The sequence below is a fragment of the Amblyomma mixtum genome, chromosome 2 (genome assembly GCF_055824585.1).
Source record: "Amblyomma mixtum isolate Tamu chromosome 2, ASM5582458v1, whole genome shotgun sequence".
Taxonomy (NCBI): domain Eukaryota; kingdom Metazoa; phylum Arthropoda; class Arachnida; order Ixodida; family Ixodidae; genus Amblyomma; species Amblyomma mixtum.
In genome coordinates, this window is record NC_143013.1 from 252537583 (window position 1) to 252560040 (window position 22458).

Below are 22458 nucleotides of genomic sequence, written 5' to 3' on the forward strand. Positions count from 1 at the left end.
CGCTTTCTTTAACGACCCACAGTTCACTAGGGTAGTGTATAAAGTAGAAACTGCATGCAAAAACAAAGTTAAATAAAACATAAAGCCATAAAAAAAAACTGGACGAAAACAGGTTGCCCCTGGCGTCGCGCACTGCGCTGCAGCTATTCGTGGCAACCATATCGATTTTTCCCGGCCTTCACCGCATTTTCTGCTTGCACGAGAAAAACGATACATTTTAAATAAGTCGTAAATTGTCATTAAAAAGATCGAACTGTTTATGGTCGTCTGCGAAGGCGAGAATTGCTGAGCGTCTGACATCGTGTATTCCTCGGTGGACTGTTGAACCAGCGAGCAACGGTGCTCTTAGAAAAAAAAGTCTTAAAAAAATTTAGCACTGAACCTGTATTTGTAATTTCTGTCCTCTCCTGTAAAAACCCCAAGAAGAGATTGACAGTATTCCGAAAATAATAAATAATAATAACGTGCGAACTCTCAGACAAAAACATCATGTGACTTAATTTGGGAGAAGAAAAGGGCCGCATCGACTGCCTGCTCACTTACACATACCAGCATTCATTCTCCTGAAGCTGCTTGAAACAACAGCTCGCTACCTCTTTATTAAGGCCCGGTAACGAGCTGCTTCCACGCGGGCATTCGAAGCGTTTGACTGTCAGGAATATGAAGCGTAATGAAGATCCCCATTGAGAAGCGAGCGCAGATAATTAATGTGTTTTCAAAAACCAGGCGAAAAAAGTCTTCAAGGATTCAGGAAGGTATCCAAAGACTGCTGGAATAAACAAATGCTTTTGAATGTCCAGGAGTAGGAAACCTGCAAAAGCTTTTTTTTTCTCACAGCGGGGTCAACGTGATGACCCACTTTTCCTTCCAGTATTGATTTTCGCTGTATCTTATTCGAATCGAACTGATGTTCGCGGCTTAAAACCGGTGAGTGGGCTCATCAGTTTACTCGAAAACGAGTTAGTACAGGAACAACTAAACGCGTGTTGTATTTTTCACGGAAACCATCAATGACTGTAAGGAAAATTTCGCATGGCGTAAGTTTCACGCCGCCTTGTAAGGACCCTAAAAACTCTTCCTGGGAAATAGCTCGACAGTACTCGAAAAGGCCGCGTAGAGGCCACGGCTCACCAAGTTCCCAAAAACAGCCATTGCAGCACAGAACTATGTATGCTACAGTCTCACTGAAATGATTAGAAGAGATTTCAAGAAATCACAGGTGAAAAAAAATTACCGAAGACACTTTGGAAATTCTAAACTGTGTTTGGCGAAAGCCTTGTGGTCAACCCACTGCCGCTTCCCCGAACCGCTTGGCGCGGAATTACTGGGCCGCTTCAAAGCCATGCGTGTCACTCACTCGACTGCAACGAGACGTCTGGCGAAGGAGCGGCAGTGCAGCTGCCACCGCCGACGCGCGCACGCGCTCGTCCTACCGCTACTGTGTGACGTCACGGTTGCTATACACAGCTGCGCCCCCCCCACCAGCGCGCCGGTTGCTAAGGTGGGGAGGAGGTTGCGCCGCTGCGCGGAGGACAGGCCGCAGTTGGCACGATTCCAGCGCACGGAAGGACACCACGAGCATGAGCCATTAAAGGCTTTCGCCTTAAAAAACCTTTTATGGACATAGTGAATAAACTTCTAGCCCACATGCTTCTCTAATTGCGCCTAGCGGCGCAGTGTGGCCCGGTAACAAATGTCAACTAAATACGTTGCATAATAGTAACCACCAGGATTATGCTTTCACGCGACTATGATTACACGAGGATTACACGAAATGCGACGCTGCACGGGATACTGCAATAAGAATCAACTCTTGTGCATGTTTGTAAGAATGTCGGCCTTTGTGTGAGAGCTTCATTAAGTGACCACCCTACTCTACCAATATTTATAGTGATGTCAGCCATGAAACTTTACCATTTTCGACCAGCGTGCCGTGACGGCGCTTGCTACACAAATATCCTCGGTTATTTTTTTACAGACGCTTATACTTAATTGCAACCCCTCCGTTGTTACGCCAGCACTCAGTTATTCGCTATGATTTCGCTGATACTTGGACGATTTGTTATAGTTTCTATCTACTTAACGGTACACGCATTCGTTTTGCTCGCACGATTTCGTTGAAGCTCTATTTATGACTTTCGTGCTTACTGTACTGTCTGATTTTGCAGCTTTTGATGACTAAGTGCTTGGAAGTGGTTGACTAGCTCAGCCTTGTCAATAGTTGCACCCATGCTCCTGCGAAGCGTGCTTTGCTGTAGGGTGACCTTTCATGAGGGGAAGTACTTACTAACTTAAGCTGACACAACAATAAAATTAATAAGGTATTTACTCATGTGTACACTGCTAATAGCGAGGACTGCAGGGACAACTTGGTCCCACCTGGTGCAGGAAAGGGTTAAAAAGAGGGACATAGGAGAGGGCTTTGTGTTGCAGTAGACGTAGTTAAGTTGATGATGACGGTGATGCCGCTAATACGTACGTAGCTTCCTTTTTCTTTTCAGAGTGAAAACTACCAGGGCCTCTACTCCCGAGATAGTGGTCGTGTCCGTCGCCGTTGTGGTTCAAAGAGAGGAGGAGAGGTGACGGTGGAGAGAAGGAAATGGGGGAGGGGGCGGCAAGACAATCCGTGGAGAGGCGAAGGTGAATCCTGGCACCTGCGCCGAAGTACAGTGCCGAAGTATAGTATAGGCACGGCCGCTAGATACAAAGCGCAAAGCGAGGTGCGGCCCGCCACGTCGCACAGAAACGGCGTCTTGGGCCTAGTTCTCCGTGCGCCCGCCGCGGCGCCACTGCTCGGGGACAACTGCTCGCAGGGAAACGCCGCGACAGCTGCGCGGTACACCCGTTGCTCACTGTTTGAGGCGTAAACAGTGCACTTTCTACTTGCTCATTAAAGATTGCATTTTTAAGTAGTCATTGAAAACGCCGATTATGTCACAATCACCGCAGCAGGTAGGAAGTGTATGCCTGAACGCTGTCCATAACGGCCGCCTATACGATGCACGACGGCGCGCGCGGCTGTACCTCTACTTTTAAGGCGTAAGCCTTTTATGGCTCATGACTCGCCAGCGTGTCCGTCCGTCCATGCGTCCGCGGCAGCTGTCAATAATGGTTACTTGAAAAGTCAGTAATGATAGTTAATGGTGTAGTAGTATTTTTTATTATTTTTTATTTATCAAATACTGCCAACTGCCTCTCGGCAGTCAAAGCAGGAGTGGATACATTGTTCTTGAACAATTGCTAAGGTGAGTAACAGCGGCAAAGAAAGAAAACATGCTATTGACAATCAGCCACTGAGGAATGTGCACAATCAAAAAACACACAAAAAAGAAAGAAGGAATACACTTTGAAAGGCGGACGGCAAATCAAGAAGCGTTGTAAAGAAATACTTGCTGCATCATAGATAATATGACACGGCCGTAACAAAAGTTTCAACTGAGGGCATGTCAGCTACTTCATAGGGTAAGGCGTTCCACTCGGCTGTGGTTCGAGGAAAGAATGATGAGCGGTAGGCGTTAGTTTTAACCTGCGGCATTACAATTGTTTTGCTGTGCTTGCCTCTCGTTTTCCTGGATTCGTTGAAGTGCATGTAAGCATGAAAATTTATTTTGACATGGTGGTTAACAATACTGTACATCATGTGTAGGCGGTGTAGTTTACGGCGCATTTCTAGCGACGGGAGCCCAGCTCGTGTTCTCAGGTATGAAACAGAGATACTTCTATGGTAAGCGTTAAAAATGAATCGAAGTGCTTTCTTTGGTACCCCTTCAATGTGATTGATGTTTTTCTTAGTATGAGGGTCCCAAACAGTGTCAGCATAATCAAGAATTGGCCTAACGAGTGTCGTGAATGCTGCAAGTTTTGTTGCACTAGTGCAGTGCCTCATGCGGTGCTTTAATAACCACAGCTTTTTTAGTGACGCCGACACAACATATTCAACATGTGCGTTCCACGTTAATTTGGAGTCAATTATAACACCAAGATATTTGAAGTTGTCAACCCGCTTGACATCAGCACTGTTAATTTTGTAAGTATATATTAACGGTTTTTTCTTTCTTGTGACCATCATGTGGGCACATTTAGAGACATTCAGGTTCATACGCCAGGATTGACACCAACTGTTAATTGCAGAGAGGTAATCACGTAGCACAATTTGTTCTTGCACAGATTCGATGACCTGGTACACGATGCAGTCATCGGCAAGAACCGGCATTGTACAGAGGAATCCAAAGACAGGTCATTTAAATAGATAAAAAAAAAATAAGAGGTCCAAGGACAGAACCTTGTGGTACACCGGATAATACAGGGGCAGATGAAGAAAGTGAGTTTTCAATGCAGACATACTGTTGTCGATTGAATAAGTAACAATCAAGCCAATTCAAAATTTGTTCACTTTGCAATACACTTTTTAGCTTAAGTAATAACCTTTTGTGACAGACTCGGTCAAACGCCTTTTCGAAGTCGAGGAACAGTATATCAATTTGCCCACCCTGATCCAAAGCTGCCATGAGATCATTAGTAGTGTGTAGTAGTTGCGTAACCGTGGATAGGCCATGTCGAAAACCGTGCTGTCCCTCAGAAAAGAAATTATTATTTTCCAGAAAACTGCTTACATGCTTAAAAATAAAGTGCTCCATTACCTTGCTAACGGTGCTCAGGAGCGAAACAGTAGATGTACGAACAGTAATGATGATTAGTTAATGATACCCACTCAACGCGCACACTGCGCATGCGCAGTGCCCCATGCGCAATCCTCAGGTGGTTTAACAACGGCGCATGTACACTGACGTCAAAAGTTTGCACAATGGTCGTATCACCCAGAGCTCTCAGGTGCTCTCTGAACGTTGATCGAAGAAGGATGCAGCCCGCGCGCGCTCCAATGTCGCCCGCTACGAAACGCGCTCGCGATGCCGTACGGAAGCGTTCAAGAGTCGCCAATCGATCTTCAACAGTCGCCAAGCAGAGGGCAGCGACAGAGGCGGTTAAAGGCTTTCGCCTCTTCGCACTTTAGATCGTCAAAGTGCTCCCTGATTTTTATTCACTTCTCGCTACCCCATGTAGACCGTGAATGAGACGGACACGCACAGCTGGTCACACGCAGTAAATTTCCGTTTCGTGTCACGTCGAATTTTGGCTCTTATATACACAAGTTATTGCAATTTATATATAAAAAAAAACGATCGTAGCTGAAGTTGTGGAACTTCATAAGCCCACCTGCAGCCGAGAAAACCACAAAGTACTGGACACTTTTATTGCATGGTCATACAAGAAAGGAAGGAACCATTCACAAGAACCTTCCTTGACCTTACTTTTTGAAGTCATTCTCTGTAAAATGCAAGGAACATGCCAGAGACCTGTCGCTTGGCACCCACTCTCTTCCTTTCCCTGACAGTCCTTGGCGAGCGATATTTTCAGCCACGCTTCTCGACGCTGTAGTTCAGAGGGAAACTCATGATATCTCACAGTTGGCTGTTTTCTGGAGTTCGTGACGGACAGTGGCACACGGCAGATGCGCGGCATCGTGCCCCATACACGTCCCTGACCTCCACACACGCATGCACGAAAATCCCAAAGAGTGCACGGCAGACACGAGGCAAACATTCATTCACGCGCACGCGAAAAGTCAAAATCCAGCACCGCAAACGCGAGGCAAACGTGCTCACTCACGCGCACAGCAGAAAATCCAAATAAAGCACTGCAGACATGAGGAACGTGAGTAGTAGTAGTATTGGTTTTTATTTTGCATTGAATATTGAAGGCAAACGCGGTTTTACACGACGCAAACGCGGTTTTACATGACGCAAACGCGCTCGAACACGACGAAGAAAGGAGCGCTTCGGGAGTCCACTCCCGGGACCTGTCCCCGAACAGTGGCGCCCCCACCGAAAACAGCGGCCGCGACTGTAAACTTCGCCAGGACATGCTCACCCATTGTCGGCGGCGCGACGTGGCTGGCCGCACCTCGCTTTGCGCTTTGCATCAAGCGGCCGTGGTATAGGCTACACTACAGACGAAGAATGAAAATGTAGCTACAGCGTATGCATGCATCGCGCTCGTATGTGTGCGTCTAAGAACGGAGAGGAGGAAGAGACATTGTATTTCTCGCCTCCTACTCCACCGCAGTTCCGGCAATAAGGGTTGCTGTTCGGCGAGTTGGCCGAGCTGTTAGTACCTCGCCTGCGCGGCGGGCGCTGCCCCTCTTGTTATGACACCGCTCGCGCGCTATTCGATCGCCGACATGAACTGTGATGGTGGGATTTCGTGCGGCGCTTAAGTACCCGTCACCACAGTTGAACATGCAAAATGACTAGGCCGTGACCGTGTGGGGACAGCCGAAAGAGAAGCGCTCCTGCAAGCTCGCCGCCGTGAAAGGAACGTGAAAGAATGAAGTGTGTTCACCACACCGCCGAATGAAACTTTACGCGGCGTATGGGCAGAGGCAGAAAAGTAGTTGGAGATATCGCATGTTCGAATCAAGAGTATGCACGCCCGCTAAAATGGTGTCGCTGAAATTCTCATAACGTAACCCGGCTGTTAGTTTCCTATTAATTGTGACGCGTACCTTCCTAGGCTCTAGTATATAATATTTCACCATCGTCAGCAATGCAAAAAAAAAAACTTCGTAGAATGAAGAAAACTGAATAGTGTTCTATGCATTTGCCCCACTAAGCGGCACCTGGAAGGTCTCACACGTATTATACGTTAAACGTTCCACTAGCGCTCTATCGGCGCTGATCTATGCGGCATCGTCGGCTTTCCCCTAAATCACAAAAAGGACAGACTTAAGGACTGTTTTTGGCTACGCCACAAGCGCAATTTCGTGCCCTCAGTGAAAACACGCTCTGCATTATCGCCAGAGAACCTCTAATCTCCGACCCAGCCCATTCGTTCACCCCCCGGTTACGACGCCACGACGCTATGTGCGTACCGCAGAAGAGAGGCGGCACGCATGTGCACATCAATAATGGGTGCGCCTCTGACCTTGCCTTCAGAGGCTGGACGATTTATTTATTATTTTATATTTCTCTTTCATTCCTGTTGCGTTGACGGTAAAGTGATGCCAGAAAAATACAAGCGAGTGTTGCTGCATACGCCACGCATTACGTGAAGAAAAAGTAGTAAAAAAAAAAAGTCAAGCCTTCCTTCTTTCTTCGCCATCAGTATATATTTCACACACAATCATGGTTGGTGTGGTCGCAGGGTCGCTGAAAGCTGGAAAGGAGAAGAATAAAAAGAAAATGGAGGTATGGTGGTGGTAACGTGCTTCGGTGGAGTGGACGTACGAGTATAAGTAAGAGCGGATAAAGGAGTAGAAAGCACGATGAGGTAGACTTGGTGTTTTACAGAACTTTTTTTTTTGTATCTGGCGGGGAAAACATGAGCAAAATTAAAGCGAAACCTTTACATCCTCATAAAAAAAAAGAACTATGATAATATGATGAAGCTTGCGCCATCTACTATTGTTAGTACGCTACTAAGCTTATCTGCTTATTAGAGTGCGTGACTGTCATATAAGCGCCATACTCATTCCTTTTGGGAATCGCTGTCGAATTATTGAAAGGAATAATGGTATGCGGGGATTAACATCTCAAAACTGCAGATGAAGTATCAGAGACGCTGTAGCGGAAGACCCTGTATTAATTTTGATCTCTTGGGCTTCTTTAACTTGCACTGACATCGCACAACACACAGGGGCTTTTGAGTTTCGACTCCATCAAAATGCGGTCGCCGTGGCAGGGATTCGATCTCGCGACCATACGCTCAGGAACCGAACGCCATAGCCACTAAGGCATAACAACGGGCGCTTCGTTCTGTTTGAAAATGAATGTACTGGTCAGAGCTGGGCTAACGTGTTTTGGCATCGTGTTGTTTATGAACTTGCGCTTTGTGTGTATATATGCCAAATACAAAACTCAACGACAGCACACTTTATTTGACTGATATAAGTGTTATTACTTGGCAATTTTCCACATTTCACTCAAAATTTTCTTCCAGTGAGTGAACACGCTTCACCGGAGGCGTTCTACGTACTTATTTAATTCGCCAAGAGCAAAGGGTTTTAAGGTAGAATTTTCTTTCATTCGTTCTTTTTTTGTTATTGTGTTTTTCACTGTCTTCTTACAGAAGTTCGTTTTGAGGACCTTGTATTCCATCGAGATTTCGAACTACTCAACGAACTACTTCATCGCTCCAAATGAAGTCCTTATAATTAGCCATCGCTTCAAATATACAGTACAGTTTGTCGGAGACGCTGAGGGCATACAAAGCAAACGAACAAAGTTTAAGGCCAGGAAATGGGCGTTTTAAATCGGTAAAATCAGGACGAGGCGTCGGAGTTATCTGCACGAGCTTTCAGGAAATCATCCTGGAAAACAAAAAGGAAAATGGCTGCACCTTCCTAGTCAGTTTCGTGGGCCTGTAGAACAGGCCAACGCCTTCCCCATTCCAAGGCCCCGTTTAGTGCTCTAAGCTTAACGAGTTACTTTATTTCTTTTTTATAACTATCACTCGCCCAGTCCCTTTTCGCAGAGTAGCGACGGGAGTAGCCGTGATTGTTGCCGTGATCGTAAACCTAAAACAGGTCACCCAGAAAACCGAAATTGAGGCTATCAAAAGATTTTCTACTGCTGCAAGGTTGCAAGTATACCCCAGTAATTCGCTGAACCGAAGTGCCAAGCTTTCCAATATCAGCCACCTGTGTGCATCGTTCACAATTAGCGTCGGACATCCGCTCCTTCAAGGCACAGGCATCCGCACACGAAAAAAATTGGACCATAAAGGCACGGCAGATCAGGCCTGGCGAAAAGGCAAAACTGTAAAAGTAACGAGGAAAGCTTATATGAAGAGTAAAGCCGAGGGGGCGGCGTGGAAACCTAGACGAAGTGACCGCCGGGAGGCAATATTCAATCGATGCCACGCACGAACGCACACATCTACCCTACGTGGAGCGCGCGGCTTGTTAAGCGATATTCACAAACAGAGTGAAAATGAGCTGCCGGCTCCATAAAGAACCGTAGCTGCGCGCCCGGCGAGACAGAAGGGGGGGAGAGAGAGCGAAAGGGGGCAGGCGGAATAGAGCGAAGGTGAATGGGGCTATAAGAGGGGAAGAAAAAAGGGAGGATAGGGAAGGGTCGGCGCTTTTAGCGAGATGAGCACGTCCGTACATAGAGTGCCGGCGCTGGCGTTCAAGCCTATCCCTCGCTCGGGGCCTGCCTGTCCAGTCTCTAGTGCGCACTTGCGCCGGCTAGGAAAGGAGGAGCTCACAGAGAGAGAGAGAGTGAAAGAGAGGAGGAAGCAGGGAACAGTACCGACGCTTTCCCTACGTGCAGGCACGTTTCGGGAGTGAAGTGTGGGAATTCGGGAAAATTCACTCCCTTCACGACCAAGAGGCGCGGGCTCGCCCCCCCCCCCCCCCCCCTTTCTTCCCCAGTCCATGACGGGTTTGGTCGGTTAAACTGACGTGCCGGCGCGCCGAGAGAGAACCAGGAAGCGACGGTACTGCGAAGCTGTCGCAGTTCTGTCGGCGAACGGTGGTCGTGGCGTGCAATCTAGGAAGAGCGCGCGTGCGAGATATTGGGTTACGCAGGAGATTGCCGTGTAAGCCGATAACGCGGCACAGCGCGATCGAGGGAAAACAGTGACCGGAAATGTACTCCCGTCTTGCGCCAGGACGTTTGCTCTGTCAGAGCGAATTTCCGGAATGTCGCTGCGCGACACATGGACATAAAGATCCTAAAGACCTTTCAATCAGTTCTGCCTAGTGAGATTCTAGACTTGTTTTCTTTTTTTTGATGATGTGGTGCTAAACTGCGTGCACTGTTTGCTTAGAAAGAAGATTACCGATAAGTTAAAGGATATACTCTTACTACCTAGGGGAATACTTCGGATGTTGTCCTAGAGTAGCGTATATTCTCTACGCAGAAAATGCTGTTTGTTGATTGTTTACAAAGAATGCAGGGTTACTGTACCCAGCACAAGTATACTACTACTAGTAATAGTAGTAGTAGTAGTAATAGTAGCAGTAATAGTTGTAGTAGCAGTAATAGTAATAGTAGTAGTAGTAGTAGTAGTAATACTAGTAGCAATAGTTGTAGTAGTAATAATAGTATTAGTAGTAGTAGTAGTAATACTAGTAGCAATAGTTGTAGTAGTAGTAATAGTAATAGTTGTAGTAGTAGTAATAGTAGTAGTAGTAGTAATACTAGTAGCAATAGTTGTAGTAGTAGTAATAGTAATAGTTGAAGTAGTAGTAGTAGGAGTAATAGTACAGTGGTTGTAATACAACTACTACTACTACTACTACTAATACTACTACTACTACTACTACTACTACTCCTACTTCTTCTACTGCTACTACTACTACTACTATTACTACTACTACTACTACTACTACTACTACTACTACTACTATTACTACTACTTTGAGGGCTACTGATACACTGATAACTCTGACCATAATCCATCATATGCACGGTGGTATGAGCTACTTATGGTGAACAGCATTAGGTCAAACCAACAGGTTAATGAAAAGAAGCGAAAAAAATGCGCGAAGAAGTGAAATAACTATCTATAATGGACGTGACGCGTTCTCATAGCCGAAAAAACACAACTCTCACTTCGAGCACAAGCCATTATGAACAAAACAACATGGTATGGAGGGAGTAACCCATTTTAAGGCTTCAAACAACGTGCCGTACGAGTTAACACATTTCTTTTGCCGATTTCTATAACCTGATATAAGCAAGCCGGAATGTGCATGTCCGACATACTTGGAGAAAAATTTTGAACATTAGAAAATTGTAAGGTACTGTTACGGAAATATTGAATGGAATGGTGCATGCTTCCAATGTGTAGCAAAACATTTATTTTAAAGTTTTTCCTTTGCTCTGATCTAGCCGTTAGGACTGCCATAGAAAACCAATGGGGAACGCTTTTGACAGTAGCAAAAAAGTTAATAGCAAAAAAATAAATGCAAGCCTGCCAACTGAAGACCTGCAGATGTATTAACTGTTATTGTGAAATCTTACAATATATGAAAATATTGCGTTCATAAGCTGTTTCTCGTTCAAAAATGCTTTTTGTCCAGAATTGTTGCGTATACGCTTATTTCGCGCAGTTATTACTTAATGTACTGTTGCAGGTCGGCTTTTCTTTCTTGAATTAGAAAGCATTCGAAACCTGTAACGAATGAAATGCCACTGGAAAGGATGAATGCAGGTATTCGCTCTAACTACGGTCTCAGGCGGGATAGACTGGATCCGTGAGGCGCGCGTATATTAGCCGAAGACGACGAAGTCTCTCAGCTACAAGTCGCAAAGAAGAGCATCGTTGTACGAGCCGTGAAGTTGTGCCCTGCTCGTTGCCAACACGTACTCATTTCGGACACTTTAATTCTTGAAGTGTGGCCTCCGAAACTACAGACGGGCTGCGATAACGGCACGGAGTCTCGGAGGCGCGACAGTGTAGAGTTAAGCAGTTCCTCGCGGCGTCAAAACAACTTGGATTAACACTTCTTCTTGGGCGAGTTGGTGCATACTTGAATTGAAGAAAATAGCGCCAGAGCATGCAGACCACGAAAAGACAAGGACGAGACACAAAGCGCTAACTCACAACTAATTTTATTGAAACCAGGCAGCGCCTTTATATGGCGAAGTTCCACTGAAAAAGAGGGAGGAGGGCAGGAAAGGTAAAGATATCAAAGCGACCATCACAGCGAGCACACATGAGGAAGCGGTAACTAAAACAGAAACAAAAAAGTTGACAAAGATTATTTAAGGGCGGCATCTAAGAATTCGAACTCGGATGAAAAAAGTGAAACCGATGGGGTGCTGACACACCTATTGCCAAGTTTTCTTATGTGAAAAGCCTCCAGACATTCACGTGCCTTCTTATCTGCGCTTCTGCCTAGAATCTTAGTCTGACTGAATTGTGCCTCGCATCCGTCGCAACCCATAATATGCGCTACCAAATGTGCATATTTATCCTTTAAATCTGATAAATTTCGGGCATGTTCCCCCAAGCGCTCGTTGATGCAACGCCCAGTCTGGCCGACATAGGTCTTCCCACACGTTAAGGGGATAGTGGTCTATGCTATCCCCTTAACGTGTGGGAAGACCTATGTCGGCCAGACTGGGCGTTGCATCAACGAGCGCTTGGGGGAACATGCCCGAAATTTATCAGATTTAAAGGATAAATATGCACATTTGGTAGCGCATATTATGGGTTGCGACGGATGCGAGGCACAATTCAGTCAGACTAAGATTCTAGGCAGAAGCGCAGATAAGAAGGCACGTGAATGTCTGGAGGCTTTTCACATAAGAAAACTTGGCAATAGGTGTGTCAGCACCCCATAGGTTTCACTTTTTTCATCCGAGTTCGAATTCTTAGATGCCGCCCTTAAATAATCTTTGTCAACTTTTTTGTTTCTGTTTTAGTTACCGCTTCCTCATGTGTGCTCGCTGTGATGGTCGCTTTGATATCTTTACCTTTCCTGCCCTCCTCCCTCTTTTTCAGTGGAACTTCGCCATATAAAGGCGCTGCCTGGTTTCAATAAAATTAGTTGTGAGTTAGCGCTTTGTGTCTCGTCCTTGTCTTTTCGTGGTCTGCATGCTCTGGCGCTATTTTCTTCAATTCAAAAACAACTTGGATGTCGTCCCATTGTGCGGAAAGCAGCTGAGCTTAAAAGTAGCGACTAGTAGCACCAAAAACTTGGTAGTTTTTGCTAATTTTGCGAAATTACGTTTTAAGACAAGCTTTATCACAATAATGACGAGCTTGTGAGTGTATACAGCTTTTGCGGTTTACGCAACTATGTCGAGGCTCAGGCTTTCTATTTCACCGTACGATACGTTGCGTCCGACAATACCACATCACTTTTCTTCGCAACTGGGCCACATTCGCTTCTGCTGCTTCTGTCAATCTGTGAGCGTTTTGACACCTTCTAGGGACCTGTTTTTCGAGAGACAGAAGTTAGAATTTGGGCCAATCAATCACTTGCTGTCGCGCACAAAATGACTGCCATTGGCTGGCAATGTAGCGACGTCTCGCGTACTCGCAAATACTAGAGGGAGGCAGTCTTACCTGTACTTCTAAGGCATGGTAGGCTACTATGAGTCCCAGCAGCATAATGGTGGACACAGTGATGAGCGTTTTCACCGACATCGAGTACACCGAGCTCTGGAAGAGAAGAGAATGCAAAAGAAAGTGAGAATAAATGACAAAAAAAAAAACACTTGCAAAGCCACTCATAGCACTATTGACTGCTTTCTGCTTGAATTTTCTATTGTCCACAACAACTTGCAGTCTTTACCTCGTCTCCATCTATTTTACCTGAGTTTAAACAAACTTTATTGATCGAAGTTTGGCTGCTAATGCCCTAATGCCTGGCGAAGGAAATGAAGGTTGCCGGAAGAATATTTTTTTTTGTGTGAACACTTTTATTTTTTCTGTAATGAAGTTTAAATTATGCGCTATCGACAGGCTCCCTCACACAGGTCATGTGATACGCCTGAATCACGTGACAGCAAATCCCGGTGGGCACTGAAACTCCACTGGACGTCCGCAGGACGTCTCAAACGTCCCCAGGACGTCCAAGGAAGTTCAAGTGCCCATTGGGATAGCACCCTCTCAAGTGCGCCCACTTTCCAATCAACATCTCACTGACCAGTTGGTCAGTGAGGGTGTTGCTACAGCCATATAGCCATGCATTTTCCTGCTACAGTCGTACAGCCGTCAACGTAAAAGGGATAGACCTAGTAGTTCTTTCTTCGTTTTTGTGCTTTCGTGCTTTATGTATTTTTTTTTTACTCAAGCCCCGCAAACGACTTACAACGAAACATCCGTAGTCATTTCTGTTCGCATTCGCGCTTGTTTTTGCACGTTTCATCCCTTCGCAGGCAGCAACCTCCACGTCGCGGGATTCACGTACCCAAGGGCTAAACAAACGGCGCTTCTTTTCCTCTAAGCCATACAGCGCACTTTGTTTCCCCAGCGCCAGAAGTCATGAAAAGGACGCCGCGTCTTTTCTACCACGACATGCGCGGGGACGTAAAAAAAGAGGGAAGCGCGTCTCTTCTGTTATCTCAACCTTGCATTAGAATCTCACTCTGTTTTTGGGAAAATGTGGAGTGCAGAGCCGCAACCAACACCGAGCCGGCATTTTTCACAAGCGCGGTGACATATACGGCAACTGAATGTAAAGCAGGGCTTTCCACATCTCCAAGCAAGCCGCAGCGCTGCTGTTGATGGTGTGCTATAGTAGCCACTTCATGCTCTGGACGCCGCTTCGGCGGCATCCTGCTTTGCACGGGTGTCAGCGCGAGCGTGGACTGGAGTATTCTTCGTTTTCACATTTCATCTCCGACATTTCCCATTTCATCTCTGAAATGGATACCATTTTTATCACCTGTTAAGATGCATGTGTCACTGCGGCTAAGTGTAAAGTGTGACGCTGTTGTGTAGTACGCGGCAGCTTCAATATCAGGCCGCAGTTGAAAAACATGAATGAAAAGGGTATTAAAGAATTGCCCTGCGCTGAAATTTTCTGGCATGTTAGTGCACACAACCGCATTTCACGAGATTGTTTTGATGTAGCTTCCTGCTCTGGCTACAGCCATGTTTGGAGCAGGTAATGAAATTTAATTTCACTGAATTCATTTTTATTTCGACTTCATCTACCACCAGTACAAGACACCATCGCAGATCCCAACCACCTTGCCTAAACTGAGGTAGTACTCTAGCTTCTTAATTTTGATATAAAGGATCAAAGAAAAATAGCAAGGAGCTTTCTATATCGGAAAAAGTCAAATCAGGAACTGAAGCAAAGCGGCTTGTATGTGCGTTATGGTATAACATGATGTGAGTAATATTAAAAGTATTTATTGAGACATTAGCCAGAGAAGTAGCAGGCTATTTTAAACATAATTTTTTTTCAAAAACTTAGAAAAAGTGCTGCCCAAAAAGTGCCCCTCCCCCTTGTTTTTTCCTACGTGTTATTAGGGAGTAGAATCCAGAGGTATAGAGTGAAAGATACCGCAATATCTCGATATATTGCGATATTGCGAGATTCTCGCAAAATCTTGAGCCGCAATACAGCGGCGTTTATTTTCGATCGCGCCTTTCATGCACAGTCACCAGCGTGGAAATCGAAGATAATGGGAATTGAGCGCAATAAAATGTGGAAGAACGACGTTCGGGAGAACAGTGATGAATAACGTGTTCAGACGTCCCCACATAAGTAATAAAACGTAAGCCGTCATGATTCGCGACGTTCAGATGCGCGATTGAATGAGTTTTATTAGCACAAGGAGTCCTTGGGCTTCTAAGACAGCGCGACGGGAGATGATTCTAGTAAGTGTTCGCGCAGTGCTCTTAAGCATTTCAGTATTCCCAACTATCGCGAAACGTAGAAAATAATGCAAAAAGCCAGCCACACACAACAAACGTTCTCGAGAGGAATGCGAACGAAGCTCAATCCTGCCTGGAACTGTTTCATTGCGCTCTAAACGTAGTCGTATCTCAAAGCGAGTTCAGAATGGCAAGAGTTATTTGACGTTAGGCAATATATTGGCACACTGGTTTAATTCTTTGTCGTAGGCTATCTCTAAGCTCGCCTTCACTTTGGAGCTCTTTCAACGCCTGTGAGCTCAGAAGCTGTGTGGTTGAACTCACATTATGACTCAACTTATGTCTCTTCTTTCACGGACTGTACTTGATATTCCAAGAACTCTGCTACAAGCGGGGAAGGTTGTTGTTTCAATGCATAAAAAGGGTAAACAATGTCTAATAATGCACGAATGTTTGAAGCGATTCCGCCTTTAAAATTTGGAATCTCAGGTTTATGAATTCTACGTGCTGCCGCAGTGACTAGGTACCACACTCAATTTCGGTTGAAATATTTTTCTTCTTCAGTGCGGCTCTACTTCTCATCCGCAGCATGGTGAGTATTGCGAAGAAGAAGGAATCCTTGCCGACCTTTCGGCGGCTGTTACGCTGTGTTTCTAAATCTCCAAAGTCTGTGTATACGAAGATAGCTGCTGAAAGGAGGTCTAATAGCGAGCCAACCTAGGAAGAAACAATAGGGTAGGATTGTCTGGCTGAAACGCAGCAGTCACTGATTCAAGCGTGACCGAGATAACTGTGGCAGGATACCCGAACAAGATTAGTTATATCTTTATCCCTGATTGTTTCTTTTCTGCCAGTTCTTGCCCGGCGCAACTGTCGCACAAGGCACCAAGTACTGAGATGATCACGACGAAGTGCTTCCAGAAAGATGAGGGTCGCACCTGGCACTAAATTCTTGCGCAAATTCGAATTTCGAAAATTTATCGCGAAAAGTTTTCCGAAGCCTATGAGATTTATGCAGGACTGCAGAGATCAAGCAACAACGTACGCCACAGTAAATATACCGCAGAGAACAGGCGCTACACAAACAAGAGAGATTAAGTGACGTTCATATACCCGCTAAGTGAAAATTTGTCGACTACATGAACTGAACTGTTTGTAACTACCACTCTTCGTAAAAAAAAGGTCGCAATTTTTCCAAAAGCAGGCGGAGTACATCGCATAGAAGATAAAAAATAGAAAAAAATAAGAAGATAGAAGAAATACAGACAGAAAATAAAATACTGAGGAAAAAGATTGACGCAGCGTTGATGCAATCTGACAAGAGTTTCCGAGTCAGCTGTTGAGGGGTGTTATTACGTAAGCAAGACATGGAGGCTATTGCATGTGTAAGGAGGTCAAGGCCGTGCGTAAGAGCTTGAACCATTCAAATGGTCATATTGCCCACTGAAAACTAGCGACATGACAGGTCAAGTGAGTTTGCTACCTCATGACATCACTTCGCGTGGACGACGAGCACGAAATACAAAGGGTTGACACTGTGATAACCGAGGCTGTAAAATAATAAAAACAAAAGAAAGGCATAATCAAACTGGAAATGTTAGTCCAGAAAGCCGATCCTTCGCCGACGCGTTCCTACAAAAACTTAACCTAAGCAGCATTGTAAATCGACCCAATATTGGAACTATTGGTTATTCGCGGATGATTGTGTGTGTGGATGACTCAAATTAGGTTATTCGCGGATGATTGTGTAATATATCGTAATATTACTAATGAAACCGACCGCCATTCACTTCAAACTGATCTTGACTCTGTAACGGCTTGGTGTTCTTCCTGGCTAATGTCTCTAAATGCATCTAAAACAAAGTTAATGTCGTTTACTAACCGTTACACTCGAATTGCTACAGCCTACTTCCTCAATAACGATAGAGTTGAACTTACAACCACTTACAAGTACCTAAGAGTTCACTTTCAGTCTTACCTAACTTGGCATTACCATATTAACACAATCTTAGCATCAGCAGACCGCGCACTCGGCATTCTTAGGCGTAATCTCAAACACGCGCCTTCACACTTAAAAAAAACTTGCTTACATCATGCTAATCCGCCCGAAAGTTGAGCATGCTTCTGCCATATGGGACCCTCAACAAGTTTACATCATAAACAACCTTGAATCCCTGCAAAACCGTGCTGTTCGCTTCATCTTTTCAGATTATTCACGCTTCACCAGTGTCACAGCATTAAAACAACGTGCCGAGTTGGAACCGCTATCATGTCGACGCCATTTCGCTCGCCTAACCTTACTTCACATACTGTATCACCATCCCACCCTCCACGACGACTTCTTTTCGCCACACCCTGCAGTCTTTCCTCGCCGCGACCACGATAACAAAATAAAACGCATCACTTGCCGTTCATTGCTCTAAGCGAAATCATTCATTCCTCGCACTATAATAGATTGGAATAACTTGCCATCACACATAGCTACTGAGGTTTGCCTACAATCGTTTCAGCATTCGTTAAAGCAAACCATGGACTAACAGATTTGGTATTTTTGTTGTATTATTTGTGTACATTACTAGTTTTAATTCATTATTACGCGTATTTTGTTTCAAATGCCTGTGCCATATTTTTATGCTTGTATCGCCCCCCCCCCCCTATGTAATACCCTCGCACGAGGGCCCTTAGGGGTATTGTAAATAAATAAATAAATAATGGCAAAAGTAGGTCCTACAGATGACCAGAGTGAAACCATTCATTTCTAATACTGGGCCTATTGCCTGTGCTGCTTGAGAATTATTACACCGCACGCAACTCGATTTGCCATATGCACGTGTTCGTCGTCCGCATCGTCGTGTGGGTGGGCGTCGAGATTTCCGGACGGAACATCTCCCTTCATCATCGTCGCTAGCGAGGTTGTTTTCGCCGCCGAGCCGAGCGCGGCGCGGCGCGCCACTCGAGCCTGAAAACTCCGCGCTTTGCCTCGCGTGGCCTGGAACGGTAGGGAGGCCCGGGAGAAGGAACTCGCGCATAATCGCGCTCAAACATTCCCTGGCATGGCGCCAAGAAGAGGACGCTGGTGCTTTGCAGCTGGATGGCCTCGCATCGCGCATGGGCAGTGCGGACGGCAAAAAGCAACGGGCACACACACACACAACACGCATAGCGCAGAGCCAAACGAGAGAGACACTATGAGGTGGCGTGAAAACAAAACAAGATGGACGAGACAGCCGGGAGGACAGAAGAAGAGGCCAGAATGAGAGAGGGAGGGAGAGAGAGGAAGAGGGAGAGAGAGAGGAGGTGGCTGTGGTGTTTGGAGAGGTGTATCTAAGCTATGGCGGACACGCTTGATGGTGTTCCATTGTGAAAAAAGGAAGCATGGCCCGCAAGCGAACAACAAAAGTGAAGGAGGGAGTTGGGCAAGCCGGACTCGAAACAAGCGCTTTTCTCAGGCTCCAGCGCCTCCTGGCGAAAGGCAGCGGCAGCTACAAAGTAGTGGGTAACTCGCGCGTCTCTCTCGCGTTGACAAACAGCTAGCGCGTGCGTTGTTGGCGGTGCGCACTTGGACCACGTGATGCGGAGAATGACGCGGACTCGAGTGCTCTCTCGCGCACTAGCGAAATTCCGCGTAGCACCGCTCGCCTTCCATAGGTGACTGTGGGTCTCTTATAATTGTTGTTTGTTGTTGTCTTTGTTGTTGTTATTGCCTCGGAAGCGATGGCACATACCAACGGATATTTATGAACATTTTTATTAGTTCCGGCTTCTTCGTTGTTAATTTTAATTACTCGCGCAAGTCGCAAGAGCCTATTTTCAAAGACATACTTCTTTATGAAAGAAATTTTGGTTTGGAAAGCCCTCCTCAACCAGACAGAAACGTTTCATTACAGAGAAGAAACAAACAAACAAACAAACAAACAAACAAACAAACAAACAAACAAACAAACAAACAAACAAACAAACAAACGAACAAACCAACCAACCAATAAACAAACAACAAACAAACAAAACTAGCCAGTACCAAGATATAAACAAAACGACAAAAGTTAATAAATAAAACAAGACCAGTCAGATACGCAGGGATCAAATGTGTTCTCATTAAAGGGAAAAGGAGGGGGCCGGCACAAGCGCTGAAAACACACCCGCCAGGGAGTGAAAGCTTGGAGCTTACCTAAGGGAGAATAATAATAAAAAAAAACACTGCTGCTATTGAAAATACGACGCAAGAAGAGTTGCAGCCAAACGAAGACAATGTGAAAGCGAGGCTGGTCTTTTGAGTCACGTGCGAGCGTTGTCAGAGGCTAAAGTCGTCATGCTGTTTTGGACTCGCAGGTGCGGCGACGCTTGCAAAAACAATGCGATTTGAAGAACGCTCGCTCAAGGACTAGTCCTTCGGTATCATGGCGGGAGTCCGACGCGAATTGCCATCGGCCGTCTGCCCACACAGCACTCAGGCTTGTGAGTGACAAATCGTAGGCGAATAAAAGGCCGGCGGAGGGAATTTTCCAAGAGTCGGTAATGCTGCCTTTTGGGTTAATCCGCCTGCCTGCATTGTTAACGCTTGATGGAAATACGACAGTGGCGACCTTGCTTGACAGCTTGCAATAGAGAGAGAGAGAGAGAGAGAGAGAGAGAAAAAGGAATAAATAAAGAAAATAAAAAAGAAGAAGGGTTAGGCAAACACGTTAATGAAATTAACCAGGCACAGCGCCATGTTGGCTGCCGTAATTAGCAGTCCACTACTGCGAGAAGAAAACGAAAAAGAAGCAATGAAAGAGATGATAATAAGATGAACATCTGGTCCGGGGACAAGACTAAAGTTCATGATTTTCCGGAAGTATTAAACTTCACGACGCGTAATTCGATGGGCTCGGGAAGGGTAACATAAAAGGGCTACGAGATAAAGGAAATATCTATCTCGTGTCTGCGCTTCTAGAATACCTTTGTGAACGAAGTTGCAAACCGTTTTAATTGGCGATCTTCACTATAGATGCCGCATTGAACAAATACTCGAACTGACGCGTGAATACGGTCATTATATGCATATACTTCGCTGTAGTCTGCCGTGACAGCAAAATTATTTTATTTTATTTTATTATTTTATTTCATTTTTAGTTAGGTTTTAATAAGTCCCACCATAGTAAAACAAACAATCAGCAAATTATAATAAATATCAGAGCTTTCAGAACGCACTATCGCTTGCAAATGTCAAGTCTTCCCTGACTGGCGTTACAGACGCTGCTTTTAAATATTTCACTCTTTAGTGATTTCAATTTATGCATGTTTTCTGACAAAGCACAAAACTTCATGATTGTTATGGAAGAAAACCTGCAGCTGTAGGAAAGAAAAAAAAAAAAGCTGACAGGAACTACACATCAGTGCCAAACAAACACAGCATTAAAAAAACCTATCCGCCTCACTGAGGAACTCCAATTAAAGGACGCCCGCTGAAATCCCTTGTCCTCAGCGTACAAGCAAGTCAGAAACAGAGAGGTCTGATAAAGAAAGAAAGAGAAAGGAAGAAGGCAACAAAGGAAAAAAGAAGGAAAGAAAGGAAGAAAGAAAGGAAGGAAGGAAGAAATAAAGAAACAGAGAAAGAAAGAAAGAAAGAAAGGAAGAAAGAAAGGAAAAGAAAAACAAAGAAAGAACGAATGAAAGAAAGAAATAACTGAAGAAAGAAGGAAAGAAAGAAAAAGACAGGAACAAAGAAAGAAAGAAAGAAAGACGGAAACAGCACGATCAACCTACGTATAGTGGCCGCGTGATTTTTCTGGTTTCGTGCTTAGGAGAAACTCATAGCAGTGCGAATGCCCCTATTGCGTCTTCTTCACGGAAAAGAAAAAAGGGAGGAGGTAAAGGCCCAGCCGGCCAGCCACGGCGGGTGTCTGTTCAACCCCTTCCAGGCTTCTTGTTAGTATTTCCCCCTCCCTCTCTCGCTGCGTGCCAGCTCTTCCACATAGGCCTGCCTGCTTGGCCCGTTCCAATTGAGTCGTCGCCGCCGTCTTCGTTGTCTCGAGATTGCGGCGCCTCTGTTGCTCTTGCTCTCGTTCCTCGCTGCCGCCAGATAGCTTTGCCGCTCGGCTGGATTGCTCGACGGCTCGAGCCTAAGCAAAGCAGAAAGCGCGGATCGTCCCCTCTCTAACCCGCTGCGTTACCGTTCTCGTGTACCGACGCGCCGCCGTGGCCCGTGAAGCCAGTCGCTCGCCTGCTGACAAGCGACAATTACGAGGCCCAACGACTCGCTCGGAAATGAAACTGCCTTCTTCGATTTCTTCTTTCCTTTTTGCCTTTCTTTTTAATCGCGGAAACTGGGCCGCAGTAACGAAGCAGGATCGAGAAAAGTTGCGCCACAGTGTTGGTTAATCACGTCCAGCCACACATTCTAGCGACACTATTAAACTTCTTCTTCTTCTCCGCGTTAATCAGTCGCTCTTGCGATTGGAGCAGGATGGAAGATCGAAACGAAGAGCAATTCGACTTGAAAATAAATAAATAAAGAGAAGAAACATTCGATGGTGACAGCTGGGCGCGCTAACGGTTGACTGCTCGATTCGATATCATGCAAATTGAGTCAACGATGTTGCAGGAGATTCGCTGATGTCAAGGAGCTAAATACTGCTGCTCTCGCGTATATTTTAATAGCAGAGCACGAGCGCGATCACAAACAAGCGGTATTTGATTCAGCGTTATTGGAACGAGGTCAGAAATGGGGACGGAACGGCGCAGACGGCAACAGAGTTTGAGACTTCACGCTTCATAGCATATTAAATTTAATTCCATTCATTTATTTTAAACTTGAGGTTGAAGGTTCCCAGGCAAAAAAGCTGTTTTATGAGAGCATGAAAGGCGCCTGGGTTCTCACATAAGACAGCAGAGGACACAGTATAAATATCGAAGGTTTATCCTCACTATCTATCTGAACAGGTTGTCAGATTTCTAGTTGACAATGCTTGAATTAGCCATTTTTGTTGCCGGTTTACTGAATTTTATACGCACTACTGCCCCATAGCAGGTGGCATGTTAACGTTAAACAATATGCATAATAATAAGGGAATAATTACTCATTGACATCCTCCCAAGCGCAGCCATACGGCTACAAAGGAAAGCTATAACAGC

General features: G+C 45.4%; 1 protein-coding gene across 3 annotated transcripts in view; it reads right to left on the bottom strand.

Moving 5' to 3' along the window:
- Positions 1–22458, bottom strand: part of SK (small conductance calcium-activated potassium channel) — a 424663-nt gene that overhangs the window by 84440 nt on the left and 317765 nt on the right. For all 3 annotated transcript variants that reach the window (XM_089573525.1, XM_089573527.1, XM_089573526.1), the window contains one exon: positions 13081–13176. In XM_089573525.1, coding sequence (XP_089429651.1) covers positions 13081–13176 — 96 coding nt within the window. The remainder of the gene's footprint in view (positions 1–13080; positions 13177–22458) is intronic.